The sequence below is a fragment of the Stigmatopora argus genome, chromosome 5 (assembly GCF_051989625.1).
Source record: "Stigmatopora argus isolate UIUO_Sarg chromosome 5, RoL_Sarg_1.0, whole genome shotgun sequence".
In the NCBI taxonomy this organism is placed as follows: Eukaryota; Metazoa; Chordata; class Actinopteri; order Syngnathiformes; family Syngnathidae; genus Stigmatopora; species Stigmatopora argus.
In genome coordinates this window covers 19,075,153-19,102,500 of record NC_135391.1, presented here as the reverse complement: position 1 = coordinate 19,102,500, position 27,348 = coordinate 19,075,153, and the positions used below count along the sequence as shown (strand labels likewise).

Below are 27,348 nucleotides of genomic sequence, written 5' to 3'. Positions count from 1 at the left end.
TGTTCCCCGCCTCTTCCCGGACATGAGAGAAGCTGTCAGCGGTGGGAATTGAAACTCCTTATGATGGGGGGACTCGTTCCCAGCAGACCCTCAAAAAATATTTGGGTCTGCCAGGCCGCACCAGCATCCTCCCCCAACATCGGAGTCAACTCACCACCAGGTGATGATCGGTTGACAGCTCCATCCCTCTATTTCCCAGAAACCACGACATGTGGGCGCAAGTCCGAAGACACAACCACAAAGTCAATCACCGAACTGCGGCTTAAGGTGTCCTGGTGCCAAGTGAACATATCAACACCCTAATGCTTGAACAAGGTGTTCATTATTGTCAATCCACGGCGAGCGCAAATATCCAGCAATAGAACACCACTCGGGTTCGCCGTTCTTCCCAAACACTCCCCTCCAGGTCTCACTGTCATTGCAAACATGAGCAATGAAGTTCCCCAGCGGAACAAGGGAGTCCCCAGAAGAAGCACACTCCAGCACCCCTTCCAAGATCCAAAAAGGGTGGGTGCTCTGAGCTCCCATTTGGTGTACACACACAAACAACAGTGAAGTCCCATCCCACCACCCAAGGTGGAGGGCTGCTATCTTTCGTCTACCGGGTGAACCCCAATTTACAGGCACCAAGCTGGGCGGCAATAAGTATGCCCACACCTGCTCGGCGCCTATCACCATGAGCAACTCCAGGGTGGAAGTGTCCAACCCCACTCGAGAGGAGTGGTACCAGAACCCAAGCTGACTTGCACTCTTACCATGTTTGAATTCAACTGTTGTGAACTAAACCAGGTTGTTGAGTGAGCTATATCCATAGCTACCCTTAACCGTGCACTCCATTTTGCTGCCCACTTTTTTTGCAGGAGAACAAAAAACTATTTTCCCTATTTAATTTCCATACCACTTATCCTCACAAGAGATGCAAGAAAAGAACACTAATAAGAACATATTTAGTATATAGGGTAGGTATGCATTTTGCAAAACAATATCGGTTTGACCCCCGAAATTGGCACCTGCAGAGAGACGTGCTTACGACGCACAGTTCAAACCGGATGCGATCCATTATGCGGAGGAACATGGAAATTCTGCTGCAGAAAGGCATCTCGATATAAAAGAATCCAGTGTTCGCAAATGGAGGAAGCTGGAAAATCAGCTTCGACAAGTCAACGCTGAGTTTCTGCGGATGTAAGGCGAATGGCTTGGGAGTAAACGGATGTCCGATGGTAAACATAGCTATACAAAGACTGGCAGCGTCGGGCAATTTACATAATGGTTACTGAATAGATTGTGGATTCCAGGGCTAGCACTGTTGTTCGCATTTTTGCCAAAGCATCACTTCCACGAAATCTTACGGCGACAACTCTGACTGGTACAGTGAGAGGGGACTCGAACTTGACCACTAGGTCGAACTCTTTATGTCAGATAGAGAAGATGAGGACTTTGAAAGATATGTAGACGTTTGAATACTTTGATTTATGTGAGTACACATTATGTCAATAAAGCACAATCAATCTCAGTTTACCTTCTGCGGCTTTTTGTTAAACATTCGCTAGCATGCATGCTAGCACTACCATATATTGCACCCATTGAGCCGAAGTGCCTTGTTTATGTGCTAAATACAGAAATTGCACCCACAACTGAGACAGCTCCCTTTAAGTCAGTACGCCTATGCGCCTGAAAATATGTTAAATAATTAATGTTATGCTAATAGACAAAATGCAACACTATTACAATTTATTCCAAGTGTTCTGGCCAACAAAATGGTTCGATTTCGGTATGGTAAAATAGTTTAGAAACTATGTGGATTTGTAAAATCTGCATTCAATACTTCTGGAATAATGTGTTCTGGAAGATCAACCAAATGTAAATAACAGGTCATAAAAAGTTAAGTCGGTTATGTTTTGGAACTAAATGTGCTACCTGTATTCAAAATAAAAAAAATCATGTTTTAGTATATACTTACCTTCTCTTCTGTTTTCCCGACACATATTTTGGTGTTCCTTTTACATGAGGAACCTAAAATTCAAGGCCTCAGTCTAGAAATGTTCATTTTATGGTACTGATATTTTGTTAAATGCTTATTCATAGATCATTTTTATAACTTGTTTAACATAAATGTACTAAAATATTTTAATCTATGTTAGCAAAGTGTGATCCTTTTGGAACAAATTAATAAAATTCAACATGAATTATGGTTTCTAACTGAAGTAACCACAACCTATTGTATTTGCATGTCAAAAATGATAATGAAAAAATAAATTTTAATCAACAAAACTTTAATTTTATTGTCTCTAACATACATGCCACAATTCCTTTAGTTTTTTTCTTCTTCCAAATTTGGCGTCCTTATGTAAACATGGAACGTGGAAAATAACGCTTATTCAAACAGTACCTGTGTTCAGCACTAAGTAGGTCAGTTTCAAATTTTTTAACAAGATTCTTAAAATGGAGGTATTTTATCACATAATGAAATATCTTTTAAACCTATTGAATGATTTTCTAATTTTTATTGCATGTCATGTTAACCCACCTACCCCCAAAATAATTGAGAAAAAAAACATTCCATAATAGCAAAACCGAATAATAATAATAACAAACAGTGTAAGACAAACTGTTGTGGAAGCATTTGCTGTTTGCCAGTAAGCATCATGGGAGAAGTCATTTTTCTCAGAAAATGTTAAAGGAGCAATATGTAAGATTTGCACTTAAATTATTCATAAAATAGCCTTAATATTTCAAGAGACATAAACGAAACACTTATTTGGATAATACTTCAATGTTCTCAATGGTCAAAGTGATATTTCCCCATTTTAAAAGTCGATCATCAGCCTGTAAAAGTTGGTCATGTTTTCATTCATTGTTAACATTGGATTTCCCGCCCTTCACCAACTTTTTCGAGGTTGTCAGAGACAGGGATGTCCTGATCGCATATGTTTGCATGCTAGCTGAGTCCGAGTCACCTGATTTTGTGGATCGAATGATACGAGTCTCAATCAGACACCTTGGAAATGTATTAAGAGAGGAAGTATAAGCACATCCAAATGTGTATTGTTTTTCCCCCAATTTGAGCAAAGCTATCAAACAATAAAGTAATACACGAGGGTTATGAGCTAAATCATATATTTTTTTCAGATCAGTTGTGTGGCATAAATTAAGGTTGCGAAGAAATTGCGTTTAAACATTGGGATCTCATAAATAAACTTGTTTTTTTTTAAGTTCAATGAAAAAAATGAGCTCTGTTGATTTTGACTTTCTTGACTTTTATTCTCTCATTCATTCATCATCCATACCGCGCATGCGCGCAACGATTGCGGGGGTTGCTAGAGCCTATCCCAGCTGACTTCGGACAATAGGCAGATTTCACCGTAAATTAATTGCCAGTTTGCCAGTGAGCAGGAATCGATCCCAAACATGCCCGCACCAAAGTCAGTCGATTGAACCACTACAACACCAGGTTGCTTTATGCTCTCATTGTTCTCCAAATTTGTTTCAGTAGTGTAAATATCTCATCTCATTTTCTGAACCGCCTTATCCTCATTAGGGTCGCGGGGGGTGCTGGAGCGAATCCCAGCTGTCTATGGGCCAGAGGCAGGGGACACCCTGAATCGGTGGCCGGCCGATCGCAGGGCACAAGTAGACGTACACCCATGCAGACTCACACTCATACCTAGGGACAATTTTAGAGTGTCCAATCAATCTACCATGCAAGTTTTTGGAATGCGGGAGGAAACCCACACAGGCCCGGGGAGAACATGCAAACTCCACAGATGGACATGACCTGGATTTGAACACAGGATCCCAGAGCTGTGTGGCCGACGCGCTAACCACTCGCGCCACCGGGCTGCCCTAGTATAAATATATATATAGCTTAAAACGTACTAGGTGGCCTGGCGGCTGAGTGGTTATCGCTTCGGCCTGGTGGCTGATGGGTTAGAGCTTCGGCCTAGCGGCTGAGTGGTTACCGCTTCGGCCTGGCGGGTGAGTGGTTAGGGCAGACATGGGCAAACTACGGCCCGCGGGCCATATACGGCTCGTTAGGCTTTTTAATCCGGCCCGCCGATGTTGTCCAAATTATAGTAAAAATCAATGACCTCACTCATTTCCCTGCAATACTCTCGTTTCCCCGATAGATGGCGCACTAGTCTAGTAAAAGTATGTAAATGTGTGGGAGCTCAAACAGGAGAGTAGTTGAGAATACTGACATTTCTGAACATTTAACTTTTACTGTGGACATCCTTACACACATGAACGAGCTGAATGCAAAGTTACAAGAGAAAAAACAGTTTGTGCATGAAATGCAAGCAAACCTTCCGCCTTCAAAACCAAGCTGGTTTTATTTTTCAAGCAGATATCAGACAAGTAATTTGCTCATTTCCCCACACTGGTTGCGTTAAAAGAGGCCCCCGCATGTGAAAAAATACAGGAAATCATTGGATGACCTGCATGAGCAATTCTGACGTCGGTTTTGTGATTTTGGAAAAATTGACAGCTGGTGTCATGTCCTTTCTCACAAGACCCGGAAACGGTTCCACAGGAGTTGCAGTTGGAACTGATTGATCTCCAATGTGACAAGTTCAACTGCCTGAAAGTCCCTGAGTTTTATGCTTCATTAAGTGCAGCCAAATTTCCAAACATCCAGAAGATGGCACAGAGGATTCTGGTGTTATTTGGCTGGCTCTACATGTGTGTGAACAGACCTTTAGTCTGATGAAAACCAAAAAAGCACCCCATAAATCCCAGATGAGTGATGAGTATGTTAATACATTAGTCCTTTTTTTCTGTTTATGTTTCATATGTACTGTTAATGGATGCAGTTTTTAAATGTATCGTATCTTGTGCTGACCCGGCCCGTCTGTCAAATTTTTAAAGTCAATGTGGCCCAGGGGCCGAAAAGTTTGCCCAACCCTAGGTTAGCGCTTCGGCCTGGCGGCTGAGTGGTTAGCGGGTTGGCCTCACAGTGGAGGACCTGGGTTTAAATCCAGGTTTGGTCCACCTGTGTGGAGTTAGCATGTTCTCCCGGGGCCTGCGTGGGTTTTCTCTGGGTTCTCCGGTTTCCTCCCACATTCCAAAGACATGCATTGTAAGATCATACCCTAGGTATGATTGTGAGCGTAAATGGTTGTTTGTCTCCTAGTGCCCTGCGATTGGCTGGCCACCAATTCAGGGTGTCCCCCGCTTTTAGACCGAAGTTACCTGGGATAGGCCCCAGCACCCCCCGCGACCCAAGTGAGGATAAAGCTGTTCATAAAACGAGACAGAAATGAGATAAAATGTACTGTGTAGGTATTTTTTGGGAATATACCTCTGTATTACATGTATTTATTTAAGAAATAATCCTTTTGGTTGAGCTCTCCATTGTGATTTTCTTGACTTTTCTGGACATTTTCGCTTTGTTCTGCAAAGTGTGTTTCACTAGTGTAAATATATACATTTATAGTACACTACTGGATGCTTTTTTTCAATATACCTCAGTATTCTTTTGTTGCTTGTTTATTAGGCTCATAACTCATACTCAACTGTGGTTACTTGTACTACAAGTCTTCGTGTATTTTGTGTACTTGTACGTATACATACGTGGACTTGTTCGGCAAGTAAGTGTATCTCCATGTACTTGTACTGAAAGTATGTGTATTTCTAGTACATGTACTTGTGTTTAGTTGTGCTAGAAAAATCTGAACTAGCGTGTACTGATACTACAGGGACATGTAGTTGTACTACAAGTATACCACCCAGCACAGCGAAGCTACTCACACCATTCATTCATTTTCTGAACCGCTTCTCTTCGTAAGGGTCGCAGGGGGAGCTGGTGCCTATCCCAGCTAACTACGGGTACCAGGGAGGGGGAGCTGGAGCCTATCCCAGCTAACTACGGGTACCAGGCAGGGGGAGACCCTGAACCGGTGGCCACTCAATCGCAGGTCAAAATTTATCCAGACATGGCATTTTGTAGTTTCTGATTGAAATGCAACCATGGTGTGATAACACAGCTTGATTCTCCATTACGAAGCACCTATCTGAAAGCGCAAATGGAAAGGAGGGGGAAGTTGTGCGTGAAATGATTTTCATCACGTTTGCAGTATAACTTTTGGCCACCAATCTTTCATATTGCTCTTTTAACTGTTCAAACTAATCAGAACGGTTTATTCAGAAACTGCCAAATTTTGTAAAAAATAAATAAAAAACAAGGCCTAAATTTGACCAACCCATCCTATATATTTTTCACCCACTCCGTCTTTGAAAATAGCTTGACTTGCCGAAAACCTCCCCAACACCATGGTAGAATAAACAATGCGAATGTTGTTGTAATGTAGTTCATAAAAAACATTTACAAACTCCTTCAGTGCCATTGACGATAATAAATTTGAAACTCTTTGAATGAGTTCATCACAAGTAAACATCGAATCAATTTTCCTTTCGGATTGCGCAGTGAATGAACGCAAATGGAAATAAATGTCTAGTGCTGTCAATGGCTGCCAATGAGGTAAAAAAAATGTTCATCAAGAATTGGAGGAATGTATTGATAGAAAATGGAAATATTTGCTTATATAAAGTAAATATTTGATTATACATTCATTCATTCACTGGCAGTCCTTCTACTTCAAATGGATTGGATGTCCATGGCTGCCGATGATTTTTTTTTTTAGTTTTTATCACAGTATATAAAATCTTACAACGCTCACACACGTCGATCCCCAATGCACACGTAAAGATGGTGCCGGCCGTGGACCTCAATGGTCAGTCCACGCTCAGCAGAATCAGAGGGATGAGCAAGGAGGCTGACGTGACCAGGAAACACATGTGAGCTCCAGCTAGCCAGTAAACTGAAAACAAGAGCAAATGCAATGGTCAAATGCATACACGACACGCACGTGCATGTAAGTTTGTGGCTACCGGAGGACGTTGCAACGGGCCCCAGGGCTCTGGCCAAGGCACCTAAACTGCGTAAGATGCCCATCACTGTTCCTTTCTGACTGGCTGAGCCTGGAAGGAGAAAAAAAAGATGGAAAACTTTCCAAAAGCCACTAATTCCTTATTTGAACTTTGGATTGCTTTTAGGGGTGCTGGAGCATTTCTCAGCTGACTTTGAGGAAGAGGCATGAGAAAACCCACGCAGGAAAGGGGGGTAAGTAAAAACACTACAAAGGGAGCCCCAGAATGTCAAAATTCTATTTAAAATGTGTAAATCTTGAAATGTGTCAATAAAGCTGAAATTATTTTTCTTTATTTACATAAATATTTCCATTTGTATTTTATTATTTGATATCCATTGAGAGTTTTATATGAAATTATGTTATATGTTAGGCGACCAGGCAGCTGAGTGGTTAGCGTGTCGGCCTCACAGCTCTGAGGTCCTGGGTTCAAATCCAAGTAGGTCCACCTGTGTGGACGCATGTTCTCCCTGGGCCTGCGTGGGTTTCCTCAGGAAACTCCGGTTTCCTCCCACATTTCAAAAACATCTATGGTAGGCTGATTGGACACTCTAAATTGTCCCTAGGTATAGGTGTGAGTGTGCATGGTTGTCCGTCTGCTAGTGCCCTGCGATGGCCTGGCCACCAATTCAGGGTGTCCCCCGCCTTTGGCTTGGAGTCAACTGGGATAGGCTCCAGCACCCTTCACGACCCTAATGAGGATAAAGCGGTTCAGAAAATGAATGAATGTTAGTATATGTATTTTTTCATGAATTTGAAATGATTAAAGAAAATAGAAATATTACCGTATTTTTCTCGCATATAAGCCGTATTTGTAACTAAAAAAAACAAAATCAAGGGTACGGCATATATACAACCATTCATTACTGGATGAATTACTAACTTCCTTATGATATTGACCCTAGTGGTACCTCGTCATACGACCGCTCGTCATACAAAATGCTCATCTTACGGGGGAAATTTCGATCGAATAATTCGCCCGTGATGCGGTCAAAATTTCGTGATGCGACCAAGGCATTTTTTTTGCATATCTTTCGTGTATAACAATATCTACGAGCACGGAACGATTAATTCAGACGAGTTTCTCATAGGACCAGGAAACGCACAACGCGCAGGCAAAAAGAGGGCTTTCTGGGTAATGAAGTATACTCATGCACACAACACCCATAGGCAATGGCAACAATGTTCCCTCTAATTTTTCGTTGGTCTGAGCAGAAAGTCAACCTCCCTGAGCGCACTGAGTACCAGTGTGAGCGACATCATCGGTACTCGGATGATTCGCCTAAAGACGTTTCGCCGACGGACGTTTGACAGACGGGCAGGTCGCCGAATGAACGTTCGGCGGAACGTCCATTCGGCGACCTGTCCATTTTTCATGTAAAACATGCTGTAAAACACGAAAAACATAAGTGGACAGAGCTACTGCCACTTGCTGCCGCTTAAACGGCGCCATCATGGGGAAAGGGGTAAAAAAATAAAAATTAAAATTAAAATTAAAAAAAAAAAAAAAAATCCGATTTTTTATTTTTATTTTTTTACTGCGCGCCATATGATTGCTGCTGCGCAGCGAGGACGAGAGTAGTGCGCAATTGCGCACGCGCGCAGCTTAGAGGGAACACTGAATGGCAACCTTTCTCAGAACAAAACTTCATTACCCACAATCAATACGTGGGTAAGGTCAACTATTGTATTTCCTGTTATTCTTTCTAAGGAAAGAATCTCCCGCGATCGTTCTTTAAAGACTATTTCTCGTTGGCAAGTGGTCGTGCGTTATCCTATTGTGATGACATTTGTATGCGACATTATCGAAATATATTTTGAAGGGTAGACAAAAACAAACAACTCTTTATGCGTTCGTTTTGAAGACTTCGGCGGAGCGGCCAGGTGGTGTCAACCCGTAGAACTACGTAAGGTAAAAAAGATTACAACAAATTTAGAATTTAGTTTTGTTTGAAGTTACATTAAACGTTGAGTGTCTGTATATAGGTATCCAAGTTAATTTAAATTAGTTTGTTCGTTTACGAGTGCATTGTTGCCGTGGATAAAGCCCCCCCTGAACAGACCCCCCCCCCCCCCCCGCGTATGCCGCTGTCTACCCTCCGCGAAATGTGTCTAATTTTACTCCTATTAAACACATTATTACTATCAAACCACTCATTATTTATTACTTTGTCAATATATGGCGAATTTTAAGAAATAAAACATTTTTTTCAATCCAATATCCTGTTTTTGGTGTTTTTTTCAGAGAGTTGGAACGAATTAATTTGTTTCCCATTCATTTCAATGGGAAACTTCCGCTCGAGTTACGGGAATCTTGTCATACGAGCTCAGTCCCGGAACGGATTAAGCTCGTATCTCAAGGTACCACTGTAATGTGCTTTTGATTCAAACAGTATCTCAGAAATACCACGTGCGGTGATTTTTCTTAAGATTTTCCCTTAATTACTGAAACCACTTAATGTTTAATGATGCATTTAAGGATTTAATTTTACCACTCTTACACCCTTCTCCCTTAAAAAAAGGGGCTCACCGTGGTCAGAGACCAACATCGAGAGGCACGGGACCACGACTGCAGCCGCTGTAATGAGAAAGAGGAAGTCAAATAACTGGCCTTAACTCATAGGCTGAAATTGACGAGGAAAGACTGCAATGGCGGGCAATTTGAATACATGTTACTCACCAAAGGAATAGAGTGCCAATCCCATGTAAAGCACGACAATGTTCCATGAGATTCCGATTAGAATAAATGCAGGGATGAGTGCGGCAATGGCCTGCAAAAGCATCACCCAAACAAATTGTGAAATAATCAGTTTGCTTCTCCTTCCTTCCTTCCTTCCTTCCGTAACCCTTTGATGCCTCAATTGAACAAATATACATACATCAAAGATTTTAATACATGAGTACATGAAAATAATCAGCAAAAACTAGACAAATAATGTAAATTTAAAAAATACTAAAAAATGGGAAATCCCAATATTTATGAATAAGTAAATAACCCACAACCCTCATGAGGATAAGAGAATGGAAGATACATTAATTAATTTAAAAAGAGATGAAAAGCAAATGAAACAACAAATCCCCCAAAAATATTGAAATTGGGAAAATAAATAAACAAAAACCAAATGAAAGATACGAAAGAATCCCAATGGAATAAAATATATTTTTAAAATTAGGATAGATATAAATAATATAGGGCGGCCCGGTGGCACGAGTAGTTAGAGCGTCGGCCTCAAAGCTCTGGGGTCCTGGGTTCAAATCCAGGTCACGTCCCCCTGTGTGGAGTTTGCATGTTCTCCCCAGGCCTGCGTGGGTTTCCTCCGGGTACTCCGGTTTCCTCCCACATTCCAAAACCATGCATGGTAGGCTGATTGGACAGTCTAAATTGCCCCTAGGTATGGGTGTGAGTCTGAATGGTTGTCCGTCTCTTTGTGTCCTGCGATCGGCTGGCCACCGATTCAGGGTATCCCCCGCCTCTGGCGCGAAGTCAGCTGGGGTTGGCTCCAGCCTACCCCGTGACCCTTGTGAGGATAAAGCAGCATTTACTGAATTTTCATTATTTTTTTCAATGGAATTTCCCTTATTCCGTTTTTTTTTATCAATACCATTTTTTATGTAAGCATTCCTCTAATGCTTCATGAACATCTGTTAATGGTTAACAAACAAGGATAATGGGCTAACAATTAACCCATTGTCTGTCTTTGACAGCACTAGATGTCCCAACCATTTGCATTGTGAGTGTTGGCAGAAAATTAACAAAATTCCTTGCCAATGCTCCCACTTCAAATGGTTTAGAGTCCAGGTGTCTCAAACCGATTCCGCCGAGGGCCGCAGTGGGTCCTGGTTTTTGTTCCAACCGATCCAGTGCCGACATTTTAACCAATCAGGTGTCTTCTAAAATAAGTAGCACCTGGCTGCAATCAACTGATTAACTGATTACACTTGCAAAAGGTATCCTCTTGTTGAGTTGGAATGAAAACCTGCACCCATTGCGGCCCTTTGAGGACCGGTTTGAGACCACTGGTAGACGTTTACAAGTGATAAACTAAGTGGTAGAAAAAGAAAGTTTTTTATTCCTTCTACCATGCGGACAGCTTTGGCATGATGTCCTGGCTTGATTCGCCGCGTGTATCCGCCCTGGATGGACGCCATGACCACGCCGATGAAGAAGAACATTTTTCCTTGCTGCATGCTTTACAAACAGTAAATCCATTGTCATTAAAGAAGGGGAAAATTCTTGCCCAACGGTATGCGTACCTGGTAAAGTGGAAGCGTTGGTGCGTGAGGAAACTCAGTGTGAACTCCAGGCCAGAAAACAGGAAGAGGTAGCAGAAGTAAACCTGGCCTAACATTTTCAGCCGTTGCATTCCTGTTGAGATAGCACGTTTTGGTGGCAGAAAACACTTTGGTCTTATTTGTGTGGAAAAATATGAACAACCAAGAGTACGTTGATTTTTATTTCAATGTTTCTTTATATAGCTCAGCTCTTTTTTTAGATTTTCATTTACTCATTGCATTGATTTATTCCATTTTTATTCATTTATTTCTATTTTTAAAGATTTATATTGTGCCCCATTGCTGACTGGCAACCAGTATAGGGTGTAGTATCCCTTTCGCCCAAAGTCAGCTGGGTTAGGCTCCAGCAACCCTTTTGAGGATGCGCGGTATGGAAGATGAGTAAATGAATGAAAGATTTCCATTCACTTTTTTATAATCTATTTAAAATTTTATATCTTTGAACACTTATTTAATTTCTTATAGAATTAATTGCTGTTTGTATTTATTTTAATTTTTATTTATTACTGAACATTGATTCATTCCCACACATCAAAGATATATAAATACATTTGACTTGAAGTAAATACATTAATGAAATAAAAACTCATAAATTAAAACTCAAAGAAATAAATGCAATAAGTACCCATTGAAATATATCAAAACTGAAATTAACTAAAACATTTTTCATGTATTTAAAATAGTTTAAAAAAATAGAAATTCAAATTATACAGGCGTTCAAATGGTGTTCAAACCCAGGTGGGTCCTCACTGTGTGGAGTTTGCATGTTCTTCCACGCTTGCGTGGGTTTTCGCCGGGCATTCCGGTTTCCTCTCACCTCCCAAAAATATGCATGGTAAGTTGTAACACCGTTCAGAAAGTTTCAAAAAAAAGTTCACCGTTTCAAAAAGGCCATGCAGAAAGTGATTAACACTGCCCAGAGGATTGTCGGCTGCTCTCTGCCCTCACTTGAAGACATTGCCAGCCCTCGTTACCTCAGCAGAGCCAAGAACATCATAGGGGACCCTTACCACCCTGGTCACAATCTGTTCCAGCTGCTGCCCTCTGGCAGACGCTATAGGTCCCACAAAGCACGGACAAATAGGCTTAAGGACAGTTTTTTTCCCCACATCCATCAGGAATCTAAACTCGCGCTAACATAACACACATTCCCCTCTGCGGTATATGAACAGATGTTTGGTTGGTGATCTGCCTCCTACTAGCTGACTGAGGAAAGGTAAGTGGAAGACAGTGAAAGGTAAGCGCGAGGTAAGCGACCTGTATCCTCAACAGCGGAATGACAGATTACAAGTCCGTAACATACACTTATTAGGTCTTTTGCCGATTAAACGTAGCTTATGGAGAAGCACCATCAATTTCGTCACACGCAGTTTCTGCGTGTGATGACAAGTAGGCTTTTTGTGTCGTGATAATGACGACAGGGCCTATGTCCGATTATTAGAAAGGAGCAGGGGTCGACAATAAATAATTGGTAGAAAATTATTGCAAAATATTTCCATAAATATATTTTCACTTAGCTTTTGCGATATAAATATATTTACTTTCATGCTAAAAAATGATCAATTATTGGTCACTGAACGAAAATTATTAGCAGTAGTCTTCCTCAGCCATTCTCCATCGCGCGTGAGAAACTTGCAAATGCATGCCTGAGGAAAAACACGTAAGCCACCCATGCATTTACACATATTGCGAGCATTTCTCCATGTGTTCAAGGTCAAATGCTGTGTCTGTGCAGTGCACGCACAAACCAGCATGCGTAATCCGCGTGATCTCAAAGCCCCTAAATCTCGTTAGTCATGATCATGAGTTTGTCTCCTGTATCGTTTCATCAAATGCTCCTTTGGAAGGTCCTCCATCGTGCTTTTTTAATTTTATGAGCCAAGTGATTTTATCTTTTAAATCCCCTTACAACTTTGGGACTACAACCCTGAGCACTTGGATGCGATAAGGGAATCATTTAATGGTTAGTGGGCAGACTATGGCTATCAGAATCTGATGTCAATTGTTTGACATTTTTACAGATTGTAAACGACGCAAAAGAACATAGTTTATCGCAAAAAATACTTTTTTTTAAACTTAGTGAGTTAAACACCAATTTTCTTTTGTAAACGGGGCAAAAGATTTAATAAGGGGAGTTGAAATATATTGCAATAATGTTCATGGCTAAAATTTAAATTAATTATTTTTTGCAGCCAAAATTAAAATGTATTTACTTGGCAAGACAAATTAATTTTTGGGCACAAAAATGATTTTTGTTCCAGGCTCTGATACCGGAGCAGGTTCAGCATGCCAAGACAATGTCATGACAATGTCATGCAGAAGCTCAGTCGCGCCCAGTTTATGGACACATCGTTCATATTGCCCACTTCCAATATTGTTGAACGTTTTTTCAGTACGGTATTGATTGTTTTTGACGACCGCAGACACAGCATATCCCTCGAGTGCTTGGAAATGCAACCTTTTTGCACACTAACCAACGAGTCCGTCTCTCGTATCGTATCATCCAATGCTCCTTTGGAAGGTTCCCCGTAGTTTTCTATTTTTTCATAGAAATGTACAACCGCAAACCCAAAAACCGCAATTTTCTTCTTGATTTTGGATGGAAACTTCCGGGTTGTAGTCCCAGGGGTAATCAAAATTTAGTTTTTGGGTTTAAATCTATTTTCCCATTAAAAAATAATAACAATTTTCTTACCCTATGCGCCAATATAATTTTCACCCAATTATTGTAATAGATTTTGATTAATTCCTCACTGTGGCGTACCGAGGACTTTTGCGCCCCAGTGCAAGTTCTAAACAGTGCGCCTGTTAAAAATAAAATAAAAACAATTTAAAAAGCAAAAAATAAAGGGCTGTCCTGCTCCCTAGTGGTCACAGACAGAAGGCTGCTCTTTTATAAAAAATTTTTTTTAGAAAACACAGTGACAGTCCGCTTGACCACCACGTCAACATGCTTACATTCAAGTGGCATTTCCCCCCACGCTCTTATACAAAAATAACTATCCCGCTCCCTGCCACTCCCATTTATGCTTGCACGTCTCTCACGATTGTCATATCCACAGTGCCTCAATGTCAGAACTCAATCATAAAGGTAGCCAAATGTGATAAATTTCCTTGAAACTTAGCGAGTTACAGATCGATTTTCTTTTGTAAATTTGCAAAATATTAAAAACTGAATTTAGTAATATATTGCATTCTTCCCATCAGCTGTCAGGCTCTTTAACAAAACAAATGGCTGAATGTTAAGACCAAACATTTGTATACATGTACATCTATGTGTATGTATGTGTATATATATATATATATATATATATATATATATATATATATATATATATATATATATATATATATATATATATATATATATATATATATATATATATATAGTAATACTCATGGTTTTATATTTTACAGATAATTGACTATAGGCATATGCACCAATACCGTGTGTATATATATATATATATATATATATATATATATATATATATATATATATATATATATATATATATATATATATATATATTTATTTCAACAACATGCTTATTTATTTATTAACTTACTTATTACCTATCTATTTATGTCTAAAATGCCTTTCCTGTATCTGCATTCTCACCCTCTTGCTACCGTGACAATGAAATTTCCCGAATACGGGATGAATAAAGTTATCCAATCCAATATTTTTCTATTATATTTACAATTTTGCTGTAGAAAACAATATTTATTTTCTGCGGCCTTAATTAAAATATATTTATTTTGCGAGACAAATATATTTCTGACACAAAAATTAATATTTACCCGGATTAAAGGGTGAGGCAAACACTAACTTCTTCTGCCATTGGGCCTCTCTTTATAGCAATAATAGACATGTATTTTATTTTATTTTTAACGTTAAAGTTTAAAATAAATTTGCCGATATATATCATTACATCATACAGCACTAATATGTGCTCTTTAAATGAGAACACTCGCTCTGAAAAGATGGGAAATAGATTATATTACAGTATTCCCTCGAATTTCGCGGATAATATAGACCAGACATTAATTGAAAAACTGCAAAGTAGGATCTAATTTCTACCCTTCATACATGTTTTCGTGTCCATACAATATATAAGTAGTATAGATATTAAACATTACACAATTATGAATGTAAATACTTTAAGTACTCTACTCACCTCTGAGAATAGCTCTTCTCTTCTTACTAATTTTAATCCCAAAAAATGACAATGAGAGACCTGTGCAGGCCGACTAAGGTGAAGTAAAGATGATGATTTAGTGGGTAGGCTATTGAGAGGCAAGGGTCATGTTAATGGTTAGTGGGTTATCATAATGGACTTTTTTTTTCAAACTGTGAGCCATATTGAACATCTCTCGCCAATTTCTTAAAGTACTAAGACCACGTTCTTCATCTTTATTGCCATCATCGTTTTGGGGGAAGCTCAACTTCCACTTTCTTCCTCTACCCGGAGAAAACTCTATTTTCAGATAATGGCGATGGTGTCCGCCATAACATTGCCCGTAGCTTGCACTTTCAAACATTTCGGTAAATTACATCCTCATCTCCGCTACCCCGGAGGCTGGCGGCCATCCTGTCTGCTCAGAGGGCTGTATTTTCTGGTAAGAGTGACGGCGTCCACCGTAACGTCGCCCGGAGCTCGCACTTCTGGAAAAATTCACCATCACCGAGGTTCCTGGCCTTCCTGCCTGCCCAGAGCGCTCTATTTTCAGATAAGAGCAACACCATCTGCCCGGTGCCCACTATTTTTCTTCTTCGGAGCGGAGTTGAGTGACGGTCCTCTGTCTTCTGACATTTTTCTGAGTGGCAAGCGGAAGACAGGGAAGTGTCTTCCGCTTGCGAGTTTGAGCGTGAATTTTCAGTTTTATGAACATTTTTGATTTGTATAATTAATGTAATACCACGATAGAGTGAAAGAAAGTGAAAGAGAGATAGTGGTGAAGGATGACAGTACTTACTTTGTTCTGAGGGCGGGTCTTTAATTCTGGTGACGGCTGAGAAGTTGAACAAAGCCAATGGGCTAAGCAGGTCTCTAAAGTCCCCGAACCCAGAATGGGTAGCCTGTAATGGAAGACAAAACACTAAAAGGAATGACAAACGCTGGCATACGTTTCTCATGCAAACCTTAGCATCCGCGCTGAGTGTTTCGGGTAGCATGAGCCAAATGAAAAGGAGGTCTGCCAGGCTGAAAGCCAAACCCAACAACGCCGGCGTCTGGAAAAAGAGGCGTCCGGTGCTTTGCGAGCTGCTCGACAAGTAAGCCCCCATCAGAGGACCTGCCGTGAAGCCCACAGAGAAGGCCACGCCGATGACAGCCTGGAAAGCAAACCCTGAGAAAAGGACTAGTCTAAGTGCACGTACACCGTTCGGCGCACGCCCTCACCATCCCGCGGTTCCGAGCTTTGGGGTCGGGCAAGTCAGCCACCACTGCGGTGCAGAGGGTGACGTTGCCTTTGAATATGCCAGTCATCACCCGGAACAAAAGAAACATGGCGAAACTCCGGGACAGAGCCCACACTACGTAGCTGCATGCGATTCCCACCTGTGGCCATGACAAGACTTTGTTACAATTTTTCCTCCTTTTCAAGATTCAATTATTTCATGTTGTGCAAGAGAACACCAGTGCCAAAATGAAATTCATAAAAAGGGAAATCAATGAAGCTTTCTCACTGATTTGGCGCTCTTGTCCCCTGCTCGCAGTGTGACCCAGGTGTTTCTGATTGTCTTGTCAACCCATGTCTGTCTATTTAAACCCTATGTATTTGTCAGTCCTCCCTATGTATTTGTCAGTCCTAGTCGGATCGTCTTGTATACATACACGTGTTTCCATGTGCTCTCCCCGTGTCATATGCTCCTTGTTTCCCCATGTCTTCCCCATCAGGTTGTATTTTGTTCTTTGTTTTTGAAGTCTTTGTTATTTTTTGAGCACCTTGCCTCAGTTATCAAAGTTTTGCTAGTGCATTGTCACTCACCATCTAAGCCTACTTCCCTGCATTTGGGTCCTATGACGCTAAGCAATCCGCAAAACATAACAGCTCTCCCATTGAAATTTGATGTGGAGTCTGTTTTTTGTTCCTGAACGAATACATCGCAAATTCCTAAAAAAAGTTTTTCCCCCCAATATCGTTCAGCTCTGTTTCCCCGTTAGTTCATGGCTCTCGTGGACAGCAGTCAAAAGCCAATCCATTTCGGCATGGAAGCGTGAAAGAATAAACATTGAAATAAATGTTATCTTATTTTTTTTACATGTTTATTTAGATTTTTATTGTTTTAACGTTGAATCAGGTGATTATTTTTATATTTCTTACATTTTTAGTTTGGATATTTATTTTAAAAAAGCTAATTAAATTATTAAAATGGCAAGAAAAAAATAATTGCTATTGAAATGCAAACACAAGACTACCAGTAATCATGAGTTAATGACACAATTCATGATTTGTTGAAGGTCTGCACTTACTGTAGTAAGTAGAAGTAGAGGTCGTCTGCCATAGCAATCCGACAGAGTTCCGATAATCGGAGAAGTAAGAAACTGCAGCAGTGAAAAAATGGAGCCCATCAAACCTGAAAAGCACAATGAGGTCTTGAATATTTCTGTGTTTGTCCAATTGTGGTAAAAAAAAAAGAAATACAGAAATACCAACTTCACATATATAGAGAAATTGAATAATTCTGTTAGGACAAGTATCCCGCCAAAGGCAGCCAGTGAGTTAATCTTGATTTCCAGCAAGCCTACCTCCAAACAGGACACTGTTGTATTTCTTTTCCATGGGAATCCCGAGTGCCTCTCTGAAGACGTCCACAGAGCTCTGGAGCGTCTGGTAGACACCGTCCTTTAACGCACAACGTATACTGAGTTTGAGTTTTTTATTTAATAAGGGACAGCATAAACTAATGAACATATTCATATTTATGTTAATCAACATATATATGTAAATATGTAAGATGGTAGCCGAGGACTAATTTCCGTCGTTAATCCCTTGCATAGGTTGAAGATAAACGATGACACATACACAGACACACACACAGAAGTAGCACAGATTCAGACAACGTTGTGATCGCAATTTTGTTCGTCTAACAGCCAGGCTTTACGTTGATTGGCAAAGAGGTGCAGAGACGGGAGTTCACGTATGGTAATTAGTATTGAGTTCCAGGTATGTGAGGCATGGACAGTCACCTCTAGAGCCAGCCCTTGTTGATGTGTTGGAATTTATTTTTAAAAAACATCTTGCAGCGGAGGAGGAGCTTTGTGGTGGAAGATTGTAGTGGTATCTGCATATTTACCAGTATTGTTCCAGTTCAGGCGTTTGTGTTTTTTGAATATCTATAATTGGTGGTGCGTTTTTTGGTTTTTATGTCCAATACTTTCAGAGCTTGCTTATATGTAAATAGTTTCAATTGATTTTAATGTTGTTTTGCAAGCCGATGACCAACTTGGGCAGCAAGTTACAGTTGGGCAAATAAGTATATAGCATACCTGTCAACCTCTGCCGATAACTGCCCTTATAAATGATTATGATTCCCCTTACAAACCCCCAAAAAACCTTACAAACACCGTACGACTCGTACGGTGTTTGTAAGGTTTTTTGGGGGTTTGTAAGGGGAATCATAATCATTTATAAGGGCAGTTATCGGCAGAGGTTGACAGGTATGATATAGTCAACCACTAATTGTGCAAGTTATCCTACTTGAAAAGATTAGAGAGGGCTGTAATTGTCAACATGGGTAAAGCTCAACAATGAAAGACAGAATGTAAAAAAAACCAGAAAATCACATTGTTTGATTTTTAAAGAATTTATTTGCAAATCATGGTGGAAAATAAGTATTTGGTCAATACCAAAAGTTCATCTCAATACTTTGTTATGTACCGTTGGTGGTAATAACGGAGGCCAAACGTTTTCTGTAACTCTTCACAAGCTTTTCACACACTGTTGCTGGTATTTTGGCCCATTCCTCCATGCAGATCTCCTCTAGAGCAGTGATGTTTTGGAGCTGTCGTTGGGCAACATGGACTTTCAACTCCATCCACAGATTTTCTATGGGGTTGAGACCTTGAAATGCTTCTTATGAAGCCACTCCTTTGTTGCCCTGGCTGTGTGTTTGGGATCATTGTCATGCTGAAAGACTCAGCCACATCTCATCTTCAATGTCCTTGCTGATGGAAGGAGATTTTCACTCAAAATCTCTCGATACATGGCCCCATTCATTCTTTCCTTTACACAGATCAGTCGTCCTGGTCCCTCTGCAGAAAAACAGGCCCAAAGCATGATGTTTCCACCCCCATGCTTCACAGTGGGTATCTTTTATACCGATAATGAGTTAAAACAGATGCTATTAATACAGGTAATACAGGTGGAGACCTCGTTAAACCTCGTTAGAAGAAGTTAAACCTCTTTGACAGCCAGAAATCTTTCTTGTTTGTAGGTGACCAAATACTTATTTTCCACTCTAATTTGGAAATAAATTCTTTAAAAATCAAACAAACAGACAGACAAACAAACAGACATAGGCTTTATCATCATCATCATCATCATCGAATCATCAAAAAAGCCTATTGTCATCATACACAGCTGCGTATGACGAAATTGTTGGTGCTACTCCACAAATTGCGCTTTCCCAGCAAAAGACCACAAATAAGTAATATAGAAATATAAGAGTCACATCCTGTCAAGGTAAATACTAAAATATTGCCTAATCTAACATATTATTACTATCCACAGAGATCCCGGTGGTCTCGAGATGTCCTCTGGGATATTGTAGGTTCGCTGGTAATCTGTTGTGATGGATATATCGCATCTCTTCCCGAGAGTAATTAAATCTTGGCGAAAAAGTTTGCCTTGCAGATGTTAGTAAATAACGATAAGATTGAGGAAACAAAACACCAAACTGGAGAGCAAAGAGACACTGCACCCGTGCGCGCGCCATCTTGGATCACTTACCTCCTCACTTACCTTCAATCAGCCAGCAGGAAGAGATCAACAATGAAGAGAGAACAATGAGAGAAACAATGTGATTTTCTCTTTTTTTCCACATTCTGTCTCTCATGGTTGAGGTTTACCCATGTTGACAATTACATGCCTCTCTAATGTTTTCAAGTAGGAGAACTTGCACAATTGTTGGTTGACTAAATACTTATTTGCCACACTGCATGAGTGATATGATCATTTTGTCAAAATACCGTTTTGCTGACTCAGGAGTTAGATTTTTTCTAATAAACCTAAAATTGGACAAATTGAATTTGATTTAATTCAGGGTAGGGTTTTTTCGTCGTTTAAAGACAAGTTGAGAGTCAAGAGTGATTCCTAGGAATTTAGATTCTTGGACAATATTGATTGTTTTTCCTTGGACAAAAGCGTTGAGGTCAATATTATTTGTCGCTCTTTTTGAGAAGTATATACAGACATTCTGAGATATGATTAAGTGTAGTTAGGATTTTTCAAGCCAGTTATTCACACTCGTTATTGCATCTGTGAGTTTCTGTGCAGTATGTTTTTTGCCTTTCGCGTGGACATATAGAACGGCATCATCGGCATACATTTGGCAGGGGACAATTGAAGGACAACAGCTAGGCAGATCATTTATGTAAAGACTGAACCGCAGTGGGCCCAGCACTGACCCCTGCGGTACCCCATGACTGATATTTCGCGAAGTACATTTTGTATTTTGTATACCGATGCACTGATAAGCAACGTTCCTTCTAAGCTGCGTGAGTTCACAATTGCGCACTACTCTTGTGTTCTCCGCGCACAGCAAACATATGCAGCGCAAAAAATAAAATCCAACCTGAATTGTAAAAAAAAATAAACACATCACAATTTTTTCTGTGCCATTTTGCAACACAACTCAGAGACTGGCAGTCTGTCACTGACAAACGACAAGAAATTGTAATTACAGACAATGTTCCCTCTAATTTTTCGTGGGTCTGGGCAGAAAGACAACCTCCCTGAGCGCACTGAGTACCAGTGTGAGCGACATCATCGGTACTCGGATGATTCACCTAAAGACGTTTCGCCGACGGACGTTTGACAGACGGGCAGGTCGCCGAATGGACGTTCCGCCGAACGGAGGTTTCGCCGAAACGGGATTCACGCGCTCGCCCCGCCCCCGGATCGTGTGTGTACAAGTTTTTCAACCTCGGCCCGCGGGCCATATACGGCCCGTTAGGATTTTTAATCCGGCCCGCCGCCGGCGTTGTCCAAATTATAGTAAAAATCAATGATTAATTTCCCTTTGCCGCTCATCACTCTCAATTTATTAGTCTACCATCAATGGCAGCCCGGGAATAAGCACTCTTGGGCGGGCATGGCAGCCCGGGAATAAGCACTCTTGGGCGGGCATGGCAGCCCGGGAATAAGCACTCTTGGGCGGGCAGATGTAGCAGAACCGAGCCGTAAAATGACAGCAATCGGGTCAAATCCATCCTAAAACAGCATTTAATGATTAAATACAAATACTGGAGCTCTTTGGACATTAGAACCGAGCCCAGGGAAGTGAATTCCTCGGTAAAATGTCGCGATGGAGGCAAAAAAACGTCCATATACGTCCATTCGCCAAACGGCTCAAAATGCTCTCAAATTCGGTCAAAACCAGCTGAAAACAGCGTTTAATGATTAAATACAAATACTAGTATTTGTATTTAATCATTAAACTAACAAATACTAGTATTTGTATTTAATCATTAAACTAACAAATACTAGTATTTGTATTTAATCATTAAACTAACAAATACTAGTATTTGTATTTAATCATTAAACTAACAAATACTAGTATTTGTATTTAATCATTAAACTAACAAATACTAGTATTTGTATTTAATCATTAAACTAACAAATACTAGTATTTGTATTTAATCATTAAACTAACAAATACTAGTATTTGTATTTAATCATTAAACTAACAAATACTAGTATTTGTATTTAATCATTAAACGCTGTTTGAACGAACGTTCATTCGGCGACCTGTCCGTCTGTCAAACGTCCGTCGGCAAAACGTCTTTAGGCGAATCATCCGGTCACGACATCATCATTGCTCGCTATGGGCACACCCGTATCACACCTGCCACAAGCAGGTGCATGTCAATGTTCCCTCTAATTTTTCATGTAAAACATGCTGTAAAATACGAAAAACATAAGAGTGGACAGAGCTACTGCCACTGGCTGCAGCTTAAACGGCGCCATCATGGGGAAAGGGGTAAAAAAAAAAAAAAAAAAAAAAATTAAAAATAAATAAATTAAAATAAATTACTGCGCGCCATATGATTGCTGCTGCGCAGAGAATACGAGAGTAGTGCGCAATTGCGCACGCGCGCAGCTTAGAGGGAACATTGATTACAGATAAAACTATGACTAACACTGTGTCCGGCCAATGATAAGATGAGGTTCAGGTCATGTGTGTTTACTTCCGCGGCAGGAGTAAAATGTTACAGGTTAGCATATAGCTAACGGTTTTGTGGAGCTGCTCCCAAGCCTTTATCATGGCAAAACGAGCCAAAGTAAAAAAGAAATTTGGTTCTTTTAAGATGGAATGACTGTCGGAGTATGTGCAAATAGAAGAACAAGCGGCGAAATTGGGTGAGAAAGGTCTCCTCTGCAAAACATACAGCGAACCTAAAGTTGTGAGTTTTCCGATGGAAAAATATTGCATAAAATGGAAGCTTTACTATCTAAAGTGACACATTCAGCAGAAAAGTCACTTGAACGAGAAGTGAGAAGGACAGACGTGAAAAATAGGGTAAAATTTAATTCAGATTTGTGCATATTCTAGAGCAGTGGTTCTTAACCTGGGTTTGATCGAACCCTAAGGGTTCGGTGAGTCGGTCTCAGGGGTTCGGTGGAGCCTCTGCCGTGAAGGTCAAGACACATCGACTCATCATGTCTATAACATGCTCCGCTTGACCATCACTGGCTGCATATGATCACATGACATTGCTTGGCCGATCAGTGCTGCGAGGAATTAATATATCTTGAATTTGAAGAAATATATATATATATATATATATATATATATATATATATATATATATATATATATAACTTTACAGTAAAGTAGGGTTCAGCAAATGCGTATAGGAAACTGGTGGGGTTCGGTAGCTCCAACCAGTTTAAGAACCACTCTAGTGACATGTATTAAGATGTTTTATTCATTGATATTAATCATTAAGTTTTATTATGACTAGATCATTTATTGGTAGTAGACATGCACCTGCTTATGGCAGGTGTGAGTGATACTGGTGTGTGCCCATAGCGGACATTTATGATGTTGCTCACACCTCTGTGTGCTAAGGGAAGTTGTCTGTATGCCCAGAAATGTGAAAAATTAGAGGGAACATTGCTGATAAGTGATTCAGTCCAATTTAGTGTGCTTGGTGAGAAATTAAAATTAGACAGTTTAGTCAGCAGTATCTGGTGGTTGGTGGTGTCAAATGGGTTAGAGAAGTAAATGTCTGTCATTAATCCTTTTTTATTTAAGTGATATTATTAGAGCGCGTCTGGGGTCCTGGGTTCAAATCCAGGCCACGTCCCACCTGTGTGGAGTTTGCCTGTTCTCCCCGGGCCTGCGTGGTTTTCCTCCGGGTACTCCGGTTTCCTACCACATTTCCAAAAACATGCATGGTACACTGGCATTGGACACCCTAAATTGCACCTAGGTATGGGTGTGAGTGGGCATGGTTGTCCGTCTCCTTGTGCCCTGAGACCGGCTGGCCACGGATTCAGGATGTCCCCCGCCCCTGGCCCGGAGTCAGCTGGGATAGGCTCCAGCACCCCCCATGACCCTAGTGAGGATAAAGCTGTTCAGAAAATGAGATGAGATGATATTTTGAGAGCATGGTCTTGTTTTTTCATTAATGCCTGTGTCTTCATTTAAACATGGGAGGTGATTCTTTTTTGATGGTTTTGTTTTATTTTTTGTTGTGAATGCAGACACTGTGTCTTGGATAAGGAAGTATTGCAGCTGTCATTAGTATGGTTATGGTAGAGATAATCGTCTCAATTGATATTGTTTAACGCCTGTGTCAGATTTGGGATCTCAATTTTTGGTACTCTCGTCTGCTCTGATCTGGTTTTCTGAGCGCATGAGTATCGATTTATTTGTACTTAGTGTAGCACTTTTAGCTCTGTTGCGAGGTTAGCATTGTGAAAGAAAGTAAGATGTTGTTGTCAAGAGAAAATCCTTATATTTTGTTGCAGTGGGTACCATTTGAGGCTAATCATGGGTGATTAGATACATTAGAGAAGAAAAATTAGACCAAATATTTGCTAGAACAAAGCTACTACACCAGCACACTGCAAGCTGAATTGGATAGAAAATAACAACTGACTAGTTTTTCTTAAAGTAGATTTTAAAGTGACGCTCTATGTCAATGGCTCTATTTCAGACTGCCTGTGAACACAACAGTGGGACTCGTAACAATGCACATGAAGATATTTGATGATATATTTTGCGCAATCAATCTTTCTGTGTAAGATCTTTCTCCGTAAATGTCCCACCAATTAACTCCAACTCGTGTTTTCTGCTACAAGCTAAACTAACAGCAAGCAAGCAACTGGCTAGCTAGAGAAACAAAACACCTTAGTCCTCCCTGTTCTCTAATTTTAATGGTAACACTTAAATTAATAGAACCCTATTGTGTAAAAGCCCATAAAATTAATAGTGAGGACTTCACAATTTTGAAATTTACAACAATATTCTGGATCATCTCGGTCACTGGTAGCAGGTCATCAGTGATTTGTCATTGAGCATGATATGCGCACGTGCGTCAGTCACTTCCGCCTTTTCACTACAAAAATACATAGTGCGTCAGCAAGCAATGTACCCAGAGAGTCAAGGTGTCAGCGTCATACAGCGACATCTACAGAATTTAGAATTTAGTGCATACTGATGGGCACTCCGTCCACTTTGGAGAAAAAAAATAGACTTTTAAGTGCGCCCTTTGTGAGTAAATAAGTGCTGCGTTGCATTTTTACGTTTTTTGTTTTGTTTTTAATCGCTTAACAAGGGGAATTGCAATCATTACCAAGGGGAGCAATTGCCCTTGGTTGACAGGTATGGTGACAACTGACCAAACCATGTGAGAACAAACCCTGCTTTCCCCTTCTATTGGGAGGGAATATGTCCTAAAATGAACGTTTCTTTTACAAAGTTATGATTACAGTGTGAATGACCCACTTTAGTGTGTGCATAGTGATCCAGGATGGAAGGCAGCAGCGGCAGGATGAGAGTGAACCCAAGGAGGTCCAGCAGCAGGAGGACGAAGACCACATAGATCACCCTTGATGAAGACGGCGCTGCTTTGCTCTCAGGTGGCATGCTGAAATGAAATGACAAGTGAAAACTCTGCCAGGAAATCCAGTTTATACTAGTTTCTTTACCACGATGACCAGTATCAAAACACACAAAAAATCCAGCAGAACATTCCTAGATTAGTTCTGTTTTGGTACTGCAAAGGACTCAAGGGATATGGTGGTTTCCGTACTAGGAAAATAAACGCAACAAATTAAGTTCTCAGCGGGAAAATTAGTTGCCAGTGCGTGCCATTGACGTCCAATTTAGCGTAAGTGCGGGGGCAACTCCCCCCGTCACTCCAAATGCATTGGGCGTCTATCGCCGCCAGTGAGTTAAAAAAAAGCCTTAGTGTACCAAATAGACGGCGTGTTATAAACAGCAGTTTACTCTATTTAATTCACACGAAATTTTACAGAACTGCTTCTCTAAAAAGTTCTAACTATTGCTCCGTTGACAGTGACTGCGACGTCAATCAGCATCCCTCATCCCCCCACAAAAAATACAAAAAAGCGTTTCCAATACTCACACTACTGACGTTAAATGACGAGTAAACTCTTCCGCATTCAAATTCTTCACTTTTCTTGCTCTCATGCATCCACTATAATGAAAAAAAAGTCCGCACCAGGAAGCGGTGTCGGTTTACATTCGGATGACATCACAATGTCGTCATAGTACAAAACCAAAGTGCGACTTCAAGGAACCCTGGAATTCCCAACACTTCATTTTGGCAGTCGCCGGCTTATGAGGTTTTTGAAGTGTCATTAACTCTCTGGCTGCATTATATCTCATTTTTCTGAATCGCTTTATCCTCATTAGGGAGCCTATCTCAACTGATTTAGGGCCAGAGGTGGGGGACACCCTGAATCGGTGGCCAACCGATCGCAGGGCACATGGAGACGGACAACCATGCACACTCACACCAACACCTAGGGGCAATTTAGAGTGTCCAATCAGCCTACCAGGCATGTTTTTGGAATGAGGGAGGTAACCGGAGTACCCGGAGGAAACCCACGCCAGCTTGGGGAGAACATGCAAACTCCACTCAGGTGGACGTGACCTGGATTTGAACCCAGGACCCCAGAGCTGTGAGGTCGACGCGCTAAACACTCGCTCCACCGGGCCACCTCTGGGTAAAACATTTCATTTGTAATTTTGTTCCATTTTTTTTCTTTATGACCACTTTTGGAAATATATTTCAACATATAAGGGGGGCCCAGCATCTGACTGGTGAGCGCGTCGACCTCACAGTGGGGGTCCTGGGTTCAAATCCAGGTTGGTCTCCACCTTTGTGGAGTTTGCATATTCTCCCCGAGCCAGCGTGGGTTTTGCATGGTTTTCTCCGCTTTCCTCGCACATTCCAAAGACATGCATGGTAGGCTGATTGGACACTCTAAATTGCCCCTAGGCATGATTGTGAACGTGAATGGTTGTTTGTCTCCTTCTGCCCTGTGACTGGCTGGCCACCAATTCAGGGTGTCCCCTCTGGCCCGAAGTCAACTTGTCGCCCTCACAGTTCTAGGGTTGGTTGAGGTTTCGATACCAGGTCGGCCCTCACTGTGTGGAGATTGCATGTTCTCCCTGGGCTTGTGTGGTTTTTTTTAGATATTCTGGTTTCCTTCCACATGCCAAAAACATGCATGTAGGCTGGTAGAACACTCTCAATTGCCCCTTGGTATGAGTGTGAGCGTGAATGGTTGTTCGTCTCCTTATGCCCTGCGATTGCCCCCCACCCCCCACCTGGTGACCCAAGTCGGCTGTGATAGGCTTCAGGACCCTGCGTAACGCTTGTGTGGATAAGCGGCACAGAAAATGAAGATCGATTACAAT

At 40.9% G+C, this 27,348-nt stretch overlaps 1 protein-coding gene across 1 annotated transcript; it reads right to left on the bottom strand.

Moving 5' to 3' along the window:
- Nucleotides 1-6,490: 6,490 nt before the first annotated feature.
- On the bottom strand, nt 6,491-26,250 carry slc75a1 (solute carrier family 75 member 1). Its single transcript, XM_077599872.1, has 13 exons — nt 26,048-26,250; nt 25,405-25,546; nt 17,975-18,071; nt 17,699-17,802; nt 16,625-16,783; nt 16,366-16,557; nt 16,200-16,302; nt 11,181-11,292; nt 11,007-11,115; nt 9,607-9,697; nt 9,457-9,504; nt 6,889-6,978; nt 6,491-6,818 (listed from the first exon to the last, which is right to left on the bottom strand). The coding sequence occupies exons 1-13, from the start codon at nt 26,110-26,112 to the stop codon at nt 6,733-6,735; spliced, it is 1,398 nt and encodes a 465-aa protein (XP_077455998.1). The 5' UTR covers nt 26,113-26,250; the 3' UTR covers nt 6,491-6,732.
- Nucleotides 26,251-27,348: the final 1,098 nt, after the last annotated feature.

What these genes read in the sequence shown, in the direction of transcription:
- slc75a1 (XM_077599872.1), bottom strand. Translation starts at nt 26,112, where the DNA reads ATGAGAGCAAGAAAAGTGAAGAATTTGAATGCGGAAGAGTTTACTCGT. An exon ending in CTCTACTTCTACTTACTACA is followed by an intron (nt 16,784 to 17,698) that starts GTAAGTGCAGAC and finishes TCATGGCCACAG; the next exon opens with GTGGGAATCGCATGCAGCTA. An exon ending in CAACGCTTCCACTTTACCAG is followed by an intron (nt 11,116 to 11,180) that starts GTACGCATACCG and finishes CTGTTTGTAAAG; the next exon opens with CATGCAGCAAGGAAAAATGT.